Raw genomic sequence first — 12,588 nt, forward strand, 5'->3', positions numbered from 1 at the left:
AAGTAGCGGTTTAACCCAATGTGTAACCTTTTATCACTTATTAGTACTAAAGATATAAAGACAAAAATTGGCTGAAAAAAAGTTCTTTAAAAGTGTTGAATTTATTTTAAAAATAAGCAGTATTTGGATAAAAGTATTGAAATTGAAAAAAAAGTTATTGATGTTGTTTGGTAAACAAGTGCTTTAAGCACTTTTTTAATTAAAATATTTGAAATACCCTTAAAGTTGTTAACAATATATAGAGTTGATTATTATTAATTTTTATTTCTAAAATGATTCAAATTAAAATTAATATATATTTTAATATATATATATATATATATATAATATTTTAATGAATGAATATTAATTTGTGCGCTAAAAAACTTTTTTTGGTTAAAAAAATTTAAATCATTAAGCAAAATATATATGTTACTAATCATTATAATTACATTAATAGATAAATAGTTTATCACAAATGATACTATTTGTTTGATAAAAAGACTTTTAATTAGAAAACATATTACTCGTTGATTGAATAATGATCATCACTATTAAAATATTAGCGGATATGAATGTTGTGTTGTGAAATATAGATGGATCATTCACTAATCGTCCATGAAGCAGTGTATCTTGAATGAATATTCTCCATATATTTTGGTTGATGAATTATTTTTTTTATTAGAGAAATTTATATGTTGTACAATAATAATTGTTCAAATTTAAAAGAATCTATTAAAGAAGGAAAATAATCTATATCTATATCAATAATTTATAATAAATTAAAAATGTGAAGACCCTTGGAGAAATGATTTGAACTTTTTCCCTTCATTAAAATATTCTTCTTTAGATAAAACTGTCTTTTCACTATTTTTTAATTTATTATTTATTACCTTAAATAGACTTCCTAAAATATATGGTAGGAGAATTAATTAATATTTTCCTTTCTACTAGACTTCCTAAAATATATGGGGCTCCTAAAATATAGTAGACGATTCATAAATCAAAAAACATTAATTATATTTTGAAAAAAATCACGTTTCCAAAATCAAAAAGGAGACAAACTAATAATTTTGGAGGAGATTTCTTGATCACTTGTACTCTTTTTTTTTTTTGTTTCTGTGCTAAAGTGAATTGTTTAAAATATATTTTTGAAAAGGAAAAAAAGGTGAAAACACTATAAGAAAAAATGAAAATAACATAAGGAACAATGCTTAAAGTAAACTCTTTTTTTTTTTTTTTAATAAAGGCTATATGTATAGTTACCAATTAATGTCTCTGTTTCTTCACGTGAAATTGAGGCTTTTTTCCTATTAAAAAATCTCTTAAATATAGAAAGAGTGGTTCAATATTAATTATGGGGACAAAAACCTACCAATATTAAAATAAAATCTATACATTAAATTAGAGAACTCATCTAACTTGATTCGATTGCATGTCTAGATTGGTTGATGTTTGATTTTCTAACCCTCATCTTCTTCGCTCAGACAAGAATTAGTTGGATCAAAATCGAAGCTTTGTGATCACTATTATATTTTTTTTTTATAGTTTACAGGTCGTAGATAAATGCCGATTGGATTTGAAAAATTTGTTGTGTAAAGGTTAGGTTTAATTATATTGTTTTGATATCTTTATTATTGTTGTTTTATTTTAATTTATATATACTAGATGAATGTGGATCGGCTTTGAATTTTTTTTTTAGGTAAAAGTTAGGTTTAATTGTATTATCGTAATATTTCTATTATTTTGTTATTTTGTGGTAGTTTAGAGTCCGTAGATGAATCTTGATCGATTTTGAGATATTTTTGTGTGTAAAATTTAAGTTTAATTGTATTGTTTTGATATCACTTTTATCGTATTATTTTGTTGCAGTTTACAGGTGATAGATAAATGTTGGTCGACTTTGAGTTTTTTTTTTTTGATGTAAAAGTTAGATTTACTTGTATTATTTTGATATCTCTATTATCGTCTTATTTTGTTATTATTTACAAGCGGTAGATGAGTGTCAGACGATCGGCTTTGAATTTTTTTTTAGGTAAAAATTAAGTTTAATTGTATTACCGTATTATCTCTATTATTTTGTTATTTTGTGATATTTTAGAGTTCGTAGGTGAATCTCGATCAGTTTTAAGAAATTTTTGTGTAAAATTTAAGTTTAATTGTATTGTTTTGATATTACTTTTATCGTAGTATTTTGTTGCAATTTATAGGTGATTGATAAATGTTGGTCGGCTTTGAGTTTTTTTTTTTTTTATGTAAAGGTTAGATTTACTTGTATTATTTTGATATCTCTATGATCATCTTATTTTGTTATTATTTATAGGTGGTAGACGAGTGTCAGACGATTTTGAGAAATTTTTTATGCGGAAAAATTAGATTTAATTGTATTATTTTGATGTCTCTACTATTGACTTGTTTTGTTGCAATTTACAGATGGTAGATGAATGTCGATCGACTTTTAAAAATATTTTTGATAAAAATTAGGTTTAATAAATAAATTCTCCATCTTTACATACTCAAAAGATATTAAATTTAATTATTATATTCATCTTTATTATTTAAGAAAATATCCTGTTTAGTGCAATATTTGAACTCATTAAAGTGAGATACACGCGCAAGGCACGTACACCTAAACTAGTATATGAAAATTCATATTTCATAAATTAGAAGTTTCATACAAAAGAAGTATTAATATAGCTAGAGTTAAGGTCGCCATAAATACAAAAAGTAAAAATATTCAATTAATACAAGCATTAAGTATTAAAAGCTATTTTGGGGCTACACAAGGATAATTTTGGAATAAGAGAGAATTATGAGGGACCATACCATCCTTACGATATAGAAGAATATCTTGAATGCAATATTTCAGCTTCAACACAATTGTAGGTAGTCACAATCTGTGGCGGATCCAGAATTTTCACTAAGGGGGTTCAAAATCGAAAGAAGTGGGCGTACGAACTAGCCGTAGGGGGTTCATTCTCAGTAGTATTCATAATCACATAGTGGAAAGGCTCGGATTACCTTGTCTCCGGTCTCACTCCGACAGCGTACTATAATAGTCCAGAGGAAGGATACAGGAAACAATGCTCGCAATAGTATTCATAATCACATAGTGGAAAGGCTCAGATTACGTACCTTGTGTCCGGTCTCACTCCGAGAGCATACTATCCTAGACCAGCGGAAGGATACACGAAACAACGCTCTCATTAGTATTCATAATCACATAGTGAAAAGGTTCGGATTACTTGTGTCCGGCCTCACTCCGACAGCATACTACACTAGACCAGAGGAAGGATACACGAAACAATGCTCTCAGTAGTATTCATAATCACATAGTAGAAAGGCTCAGATTACAATGTGTCCGGCCTCACTCCGAACGGTACTATCCTAGACCAGAGGAAGGATACACGAAACAACGCTCTTAGTAGTATTCATAATCACATCGCGGAAAGGCTCGGATTACATTGTGTCCGGCCTGCCTCTACGAGAGGAAGAAATCCTTGCTTGCACAAAATTACAGAATGCTTGCCTTATGATGCTTTATCTTCCTCTGTGATCCATTGTGGAAAGCTTGGTCTTCCCGAATCAATTCTTATGAGATGCTCGTCCTCGCCACCAGAATCATCGCTCGAGTCCTCTATCGCGTGAGTTTCTTCCGTTGGTGCGCTCGGAAGATGTATACTAATATCTTTATTCTGATCTCCTTGCACTTGACCCTTCTGTCGTAATGTGGTAGATCCCTCGGACCTCACAGAAACAAGTGTCTGTGCCCGATCTGATCGAACTCCTGGATATGACTGACTGTGAGAGGTCAGTTTTTGATAACCCTGGCTGTGAGAGGTTTTAACTGCACCAATTCCAGGAAAACTTCTCGGACGTCTTCTTGTGTTGCTTATCTAAAAAAAAAAAGAGCAAGTAATCTTAGAAGCCAATATCGAAAACTGATGATTTCATCTGAATGCAAGTCAACAACAATTACCCAATGTAATCCTATAAAGTTAGGTCTAGGAACGCCAGAGTGGATCGAGTGTACGTTGAGCTTACTCGTATCACAGAGGTAGAGAGGACGTTTTCGTTAGACCCTCGGCTCAATGCAGTCCAGAAAAAGAAATAACAGAAGTACAAGAAATGACAGATAATAACAGGGCAAATCTGCATGCAACTCAGCGATGAATAAGACAAGAAGCCTCTCTTCAAGCCCATATTGCTGGTTGCAACCCCGAGGGGCCGGGAAGGGCCGGGTGGAGGGGATGGGCTAGAGGTGAGGGAGTAGGAGATATATTAGACGATCCCTTAAACTTGGCACGAGTTTTCACTTTGACACTTCCCAATTTGTAGATCCGACCTATTGAACACTTCATTTTTATGTTGTCAAACTCAAAAACGTATCTATTAAACACAAATTTGACAGTTCCAAAACCAAAAAGTATACGGACATGGAATGCTTCGTCAAACAGTAAATAGCATTCTGGCCTAATTACACGCTGTTTTGAGCAGTTGCTACATTCCCCAAAGCCTAACATTTAAGTAAACTCTGTTGTAGGCCCTTGCTTCAACGCTGACGTTTGGTGAAAGACTACATTGCAAAATGGTATTTAAGATCATATCCAAAGACATTCGTACGATAAATGAAGTTACTACTAACCATGCTGCCGAAGATGTTTAGCTGCATTGCGCGGGTAAACATATTGGTTTCCTGTTGACCAGCCTGTTCCCCATCGTGTCTACGTTGCATAGCCTTGTAAGTATTTTCTGGCCAGCTCATTAAACCACCAAGTTCTCTACTAAATGATCTCGAGGCATGATCCATTGAGTGTGATAATAACGAAGACGATCTTCTCGGGAGACCCCTGCCTGTTTGAAATCCCGCAACATCAAATATAATCACCCTTGCCCTTGTCTCAACTTGATACCTAGAAGGTTGATGCGAAAAACTAGCCGCATTGACACCTAATTTTGAGCCAAAAAAAATACAAATTAATCAGAATATTCTGAGATGAGGCTATGAATCGGAGAGGATTTATGCAAATAACTTAAGTTGCAAGTACTATCAATTTCCGAAGCAAAATATATTTATCGCATATATGCCAACCTTAAGAGAGAATCAACTCGTCAAAGTACCACAAAAAAGTTGTTTTTAACAGGCATGTAAGTTTATAACCAAAGTCCACATGGGAGGTAAGTATAACCAGTGTTGTCAAAGTCGCGCTTAAACCCATATATATGTATTTTTTCTCCATTTGCGCCCTTTTTCGTTGAACCCCTCGCTTTATTTTAGCTTAACGCCCCAACAGACTTTGAGCTTTTTTGTGTTTTTCGCTTTTGATAATGTTGAGTATAACCATGATTAAGGTAAGAAGTAACCTGATGTCTCTGTGTTGTGGAAGCTTTGTTGTTCCCATGACGAAGGCAGTAAAGGTGCAGGCGCTGAAAGAAGACCTTCATGTGAACCATGAGCGTTAACGAATCCCTCCAACAGAAAACCGATGGAATGGTGAGGTAATTCAAAACTTTCCCCTCTTATGTATACGCTCGTAGTCGATCTTTCTGCAACGAGAGCTCTCATATCTTGCATTGTCGTCTTTTCAAACGTTTGAGGAAGCAAGACTTTCGCAAGAACAAGTGCGCTTTCCTGCAGATATCAAGAAAACCTGCATGATTCACTGCTTCAAAAAGACCTAAATTCTAGTCGCTCCTTCTGTTCCATTTCATGCGGCACTCTTACCTTATTTGTTTGTTCCAAATAGGATGACATTTTCATATATTATGAAACAATTTAACGTTAAATTTCTTATTTTACCCTTACTGACATGCTTTTATAGCGACTAAATGTCATGGAACCGTGGTGTCCGGACCATCTTGTGCGCCTCGACTAATTCCACGGGATACCTGCCACCTCCCACCAACAACAGGTACCAGGTACCTTAGTATGATTAAATCCTTGCTTGTCGAAATGTACTCGAGTTCTTATGTTTCTTCAATATTAAAAGAATAGCGGAAGAACCATGCGTAGTGATAAGAATGTCAACAGACGTTTGTCCATATATTCCAAATATTTTTCACTTTATTTGGAATTTATGGAGTTGAAGTTGAAGATGGAGTTAAAAAAGTCAGCTCGGTGCACTAAAGCTCCCGTTGTGCGCAGGGTCCGGAGAAGGGCCCGACCACAAGGGTCTATCGTATGCAGCCTTACCTCGCATTTCTGCTGGAGGCTGTTTCCAATGCTTGAACCCGTGACCTCCTGGTCACTTGGCAACAACTTTAATCTGTTTGGTAATAGGTTTCGCAGAAAATATTTGGAATATTAACGTTCATGTGTCGTTTTCAAATGAAGTAAACAAAAAAAGAGAAAGATGCGTTAAGTTATAAACGATAATCATTCAACATACCTGCCAAAAGAAATCTTCTATAGCTGGATCAGATTGGAGAGCGGTAAATATCCTCTCACTGTCGACAGAAAGGCACAGTGCCACGGAGTCCGTTATAATGTCACAGATGTAAGGCTTTCCCACAAGCACTTCATATAAACCTAGTGTACTCCCGTGCGAAAACGTTGGATGCAGTAGATGCGTATTACTCGCACTCTTACTCGACCACTATCAAACAGGATATCATATTTTTCAGAAAGATGTTTTTGGCTAAAAAATTATTTCGCATAATACATAAACAAACACTCACACTAGGTGACAAGTAAGCACTCCACCTTTGAGAGTACACGTCTAGCCACCTCAATTCGTCCCCATTGTGTCGGTTGAACGCTCCAACTTACAAAATCATCATCCAGAACCCCCCAAATTTATGTGTCACGTCGGCATCGGGTGTCCACGAGACACAGTGCAACGAGTAGGAGTGTTAGTGGAGGTGTGTAGATGTGCGTTCTCAAAATTAGCGTGTTTACTTGCTAGTTGAAGCCAAGTTCGAGTGTTTGTTCATGTATCGTGCCAAGATTATTATTGTAACGACTATTACACTAGTTACCTTCACTACACCATTTGAAATTAGCCAAACTTTAGTTGCCCTTGATCCATCTTCGTAGAGGGTCGCACCACGTAACTTCATTATCTCCTTTGTTGAACCGATTAGTGTCTCACGCACCGAAGGCGGTAGGGCTCCCAACAAAGGATTGGAACTAATCAAATCACGAACTTTTGGAAATTTAACCAGAGGTGGATTCCTTACAAGCCTTTTCAAATCGGTCTGCACAAAATACATAAAAAAAAAAAATGTATCAACTATGAAATCAGATGTAATCACATAACACAAAAGCAATGAAACTGGACTAGACGATTAGAAGGAAATGCTCACCTGAACAGCATCGTGAAGATGCGTCATCTCTTTTTCCTCCAATATACCAATCTTCTCGAGATTATGAACATAATCAATCAAGTGATTCAACACCGCATAAGTAACTTGTCTGGTTTTCACAACTCGGAGAACCTGAATATGTACTCCGTTTAGAACAAGTAAATTACTCAAGAAGTAGACAGTACACTGTCAACACGAACCAGACAGCTGCATTTTTACTCAACATGTTTCGAGTCTAACAGGAGATACTTGAGATCATTGAGAGAGATTTGTCTTTGTATACCTGCGGAAACGAGACACGAACTTCTTCCAGAAACTTCCGTGCGTCCTCTCCTTCTTCTTCACTTTCCTTGATAACAAGAGAAGCAATTTCACTCTCACCTGAAGTCATAATTGCTTGCATAAGAAACTTCCAACTCCGATACATATCATTCTTTTATTTTCTTTATCTTTTCTCTCGTTTGTAAGGATTCCGCTTGCTGAGAAAGCTTTGTCATAAAGAGATATAAAAGCATCAAGCCACGAAAGTTTTTTTTAAAGAATAGTAGCTGTTTAACCCAATGTGTAACAGCACGACGACAAACTTCAGGATGCCACCTGACTTTGGAACCTTTTTCATTCCCATCTTGCCAAAGATCTATAGTTTTCAACATTTCTTAGTACTATCGTCACCAAAATAATGACGTATAGACCATAACTCACCTTAAAGTATAGAAGAATATGTTACTTGAATGCAATAGTTCCATGTCAACACAATTGCAGGTGGTGACAATCTAAAGAAGTACAACAACAACAACAACAACAAACCCAGTGTATTCCCATAAAGTGGGGTCTGGGGAGGGTAGAATGTACGCAGTCCATACCGCTACCTCCAAAGAAGTAGAGAGGCTGTTTCCGTAATTCTTTGATCATTGTTTATAGAGTAAACTGAACAATTGAGAAATCTCATATAAAAGACCTAATCAGAAGTCTTCATCGACTAAAAATAAAAGTAGAAAAGCCAACATATAAGTTGATGTCGTTAGACTACTCAAGATGATGGCGCTCAACCTTTGGAAAGAATTGGTCTAACTGAAGATGAGTAGGGAAAGTCGAGCATAATTAAAAAGAGTCATAACACGTTGAAAATGAATGTGCCAATAAGATGCTATATCGAAATCATTACTAGTTACTTACCGATGAATTCATTTAGTTGCTGTCGTGCAGTTCTATGCGCCCGGAGAAATCCAGCACAGATATAGCATGCAGACTCTAATCGCTCGACACTGAAATATGTAACAAGCTTTCGGGGGACAAAACTTGTTTGAAGAAACTTGTAATAATTTGGGATATGAACATAAGATCTTAAACCCTTCCAATCACATAGGGGCTCATGAGATACTACGTCAATTGCTTCCTCCACGGATAGCATTAGAAGATTTGCTATAGTTTGCGGGATCCTGCCTTCATTGAGCATTTCCCAGTACGCCGCTTGAACACCTGGAAACATAATTTCTCTTTCAGCAATCAAATATAAAGAAGTTAACACACGAAAAATCAAGACGATTTAACATATAATATAACATTTCTTCACATGGTACCAGAGTCGTGGTGATTAGATCTACATAATGAAGTGCTTACGGAGCATTGTCTCGAGGAAAGGGCAGAGATGGTTACGTCAATCACTATATAATCTCAGTCAGTCTCTTTTACCATGTGGTAAACTATCACAGTTATTTAGAAGTTTAGCAAGAGCAGTGAAGCTGATCTATCTATCAGCACTCGACCAAATATGCGCATTTACTTGGTCGTTAGGTTTGCTGAAATATCAGGAACACGTTACAAGATTGAAATATCTATTTTAACATTTTTCAAAGCAACAATCTAAATTGAACACTAGCATTTTCGAGCAGAGCGAATAGCTTTTCAAACAACTATCGGAGGATGTTGACATTCCTGAGGAGATGAGTGACCAGGCTGCAAAGCACACAATTATCGAGGCAAACAACCCAAAAGATACAGAACAAATCACAAACAAGATGTACTTTCCCCAAAACTGAGATGTAACATTCTCACCATTTAGCAGGCGGACCCGAATATCTTTTAAATGCATATGGTCCACATTATCACCGTTTTCAGATGAAGTATGAGGATGCACTGGTTCACCCCCCACGTCATTTAGGCTAGTAATATATCTTTTAACAGTTGGCCAGTCAGCGGGTCCTAGTTCCTCGTCATCTCCAAGATCACCAAATGCTTCCAGCGCTTTATTCAACATCTCATGTTTTGTGTAGTTCAATATGCGCTTCTGCAACGAGATAAAACTAAATTATAAAAAGAATCTATAGATGAAGATTAATCATCCCATTTGTCACCCATTTTACGTAGCTGATAGATGGGTTGGATCTAATAGTGTCTACGTAGACCATTTACTCTGATAACACTCCATAAAGAAATCAAAACCCATTTTTCCACCTCCTAGGCTCCAACAAGGACAAAATAGTACCACGTCATATCTACCTTTGCTGCCGATAGCTTATCCATTCCCAGAAAATGTAAGGCAAACTGTGTGGTTGAGCCATTGATGATGAGCGTCAAAAATACAACCCCGCCAGTCAAGAAAACGAACTGCAAGAGACGAAGGCCTGTAAGGCTAGAAAGATATAGCAAAAAGATAATTAAATGTAGAAGACTTCAAATTTGTCGGATTTCCGATTAACTCATTACTTTTTTTACTTACCAGAGTTCCAGTATCAGAACTGATGTATTGAGAGCCATCACTGGAACGCTGAAAAAAGCCAAGACGGAATAGTTTTAGAAACAGCGGCACACTTAGGTAAGAATTTTTTGCAAAACTTAAGGAACGAGAACGCTTGGAGAGAGCATCTGCACATAGTTACCTTGACTGACAATGAAAGAGACAACGCTACAGCACCTCGAAGGCCACCCCATACAAGAATAAAAGCTTCTTTCCAGTCCAAACCATAGCCAAAGTATCGTAAAAATGGATACAATACACCAACTACAACGGCTCGTGAGACAATGATAAGCACATAAAGAAGGATGAGGTAGCCCCACGAATTATCTGAAACGCATTAAAAAGCATTAAACAAAGATGTAGTTTGACTAGAATGCGAGTTTGCTTGAGTGTAAAAGACTATGACACGAAATAGAACAGAAACTATCAATACCAAGTTCATTTTGAAAACATAAGTTGCAGGCAAAATCTACAGAAAATAAATATATATTAAACGTAACACAATAAAATACAAAAAATAGATATGAAGACTTCCGTCTTCTTAAGTCAAATGTCATTTTAGCAGAAGTACCGTAGATTTTCAAAATATCGTCACCACCAAGAATTCCTTCAGCTATGACGACTCCACTGCAGAACAAGATACGAAATGAGAATGAGCAACTAGGTTTTCGGTTTCACGGGATAAATTCATAAGAAAGAGTATCAGTTCTACTCCGATAAATACTATAGCCAACTGAGTTTTTAATGTACACGAGCGCCTAAAATAACTTCCATCAAAATATAATTCTACTCAACGGTACTTTTGATCTTTCTGATGGTTAAAGATGGAAGTCCCCAAACAGTGACACCAAGGGAGTGCCTCCCCCGTCCCTAGTGCTACACAAACTAACTTACAAAAGGAACAGTGCTAAACCTCGAAACATCATCCGTGGCCTCACAGTTTTCCCTGACTCGAGACACATTAAGCAAGCAAAAGAACGTACTTAAGCAATCACATTTGATCATACTGAAACGCCACTCTATTCCTTTCCATTAAACCGCACCAAAAGATATGCATAGCTTCTTGGCTCTTCCAACATATAACTGGCTCCTTGCTAGAAACAAGTCCGTCACCAAAGGAAGATAATGTATGATAACACCCCTTAGCAACCCTCAGAAGAGAGGGTTTACTTAATATTACATTGTCAACATGTTTACTAGATTAAAAAAGGGAGGATATCGCCTATATGGTCAATGAAATGAGAGGAGAACCATGAGGTTCAAAGACTAGGTGATTTCTTCCCTTCTGCCTAGCCTAAGTTAGCAGAGTTACCCCGTCCTGTGATGGTGGAAGGTAGCAGATACTTGGTGGAATGATAGAGGTGCATGCTAGCTGGACCAGACACCACGTCCTATAACAAAATTAGTTAAAGGTAAATTGGGTAATCGCTTTTGTAAAATTTAATTTAGAATGAAGAATTGGTGAGCGCGGAACAGTTTTTTCCTGTAAAATCTATTTGGATTCCTAAGGTGCCGAGGAAAATGTTAGAGGGGTGATCTTGACGACTGAAAACTTTAGGAAAAGAAAAGTTGTGTGCATTAACTGGTTCTACCAATGCAAAGAGGCAGTCGAGGAGGTAGATTATCTTTTACTACATTGCAGCCTGGCCACGAGACTATGGTCGGATATGTTTAGCTTGTTTGGTATATCTTGAGCGATGCTCACGTCTGCGAAGGACCTATTGTTTAAAGCTGGAAGAAACAGGGCAAAGAGCAGTGCATGGAATGTTGTTCCTTTGACTTTGATGTGGATCATCGTATGCCAATTTCGGCAGTTTCATCAGCTCCGGAACATTGATCTTAGGCTAGGGAGACCTTTGGTTTGGGTCTCGAGGATTCCGGACTCGTTTTGGGCTATTGGGTGGAGTTTGGTTACAATGGCCCTTAGATGTGAGATGTATAGAGGATTGGTTTTGTTTTTTTTGTAGAGAACCATATCGTTTTGTAGGTTCTTTACATTTTGGTATACTTCTCGTATACAACCAATTTTGGCCTTTTGATTAGTATAATTTTTTACCTTTTCAAAAGAAGATTTAGAACGAAGAAACATTCAGCGCTGACAGCCGAAATTCTTCTAAGCAACATAGCCATTAAAGGACCTCCGAAAGTAGTAGTACTAACATCTATTGTTAATAACGACTAAATCAACAGAGTTGATACGAAAGCTAAATACATACTTACCTTAAGATAAAAATTAATGTATTTGCAATATACGAAACCATTTCCCTGAAACAAAGGTGAAATTTGTATTAAAAGCCAAAATCAAGTTGTTTTAAACAGCATATAATACGCTCGAAACCTATTTCACACAAATAAAAGAAACATGTCATGCTACATCTTAAGACGTTCAATCATGCGGATAGTGATGTCGGAAGGTAAGACAAATCTTACACCAGATATATAATACAATGTTGTAGATAAAGTTACCCAATTCCATATTAGATACTCTAAATGGTTGTTGTACAAAAATTTTCTGAAGCAATGAAGTGCTCAACTCAAAACGAGATGAGAAAAATAAGTCGATATTC

General features: G+C 36.2%; 1 protein-coding gene across 1 annotated transcript in view; it reads right to left on the reverse strand.

Moving 5' to 3' along the window:
* Window positions 1-3,165: 3,165 nt before the first annotated feature.
* The window catches only part of LOC107838786 (sodium/hydrogen exchanger 8), a gene marked incomplete in the record, with an annotated part of 15,874 nt that continues 6,451 nt past the window's right edge, over window positions 3,166-12,588 (reverse strand). The window contains 14 exon segments of the mRNA XM_047394278.1: window positions 3,166-3,875; window positions 4,625-4,929; window positions 5,344-5,611; window positions 6,369-6,575; window positions 6,958-7,176; window positions 7,285-7,416; window positions 7,568-7,665; window positions 8,461-8,763; window positions 9,340-9,571; window positions 9,784-9,891; window positions 10,004-10,051; window positions 10,164-10,348; window positions 10,593-10,648; window positions 12,242-12,286. Of these exon segments, the coding sequence (XP_047250234.1) occupies window positions 3,510-3,875; window positions 4,625-4,929; window positions 5,344-5,611; window positions 6,369-6,575; window positions 6,958-7,176; window positions 7,285-7,416; window positions 7,568-7,665; window positions 8,461-8,763; window positions 9,340-9,571; window positions 9,784-9,891; window positions 10,004-10,051; window positions 10,164-10,348; window positions 10,593-10,648; window positions 12,242-12,286 (2,572 nt within the window).

This window comes from Capsicum annuum, chromosome 8 (assembly GCF_002878395.1).
Source record: "Capsicum annuum cultivar UCD-10X-F1 chromosome 8, UCD10Xv1.1, whole genome shotgun sequence".
Classification (NCBI taxonomy): domain Eukaryota; kingdom Viridiplantae; phylum Streptophyta; class Magnoliopsida; order Solanales; family Solanaceae; genus Capsicum; species Capsicum annuum.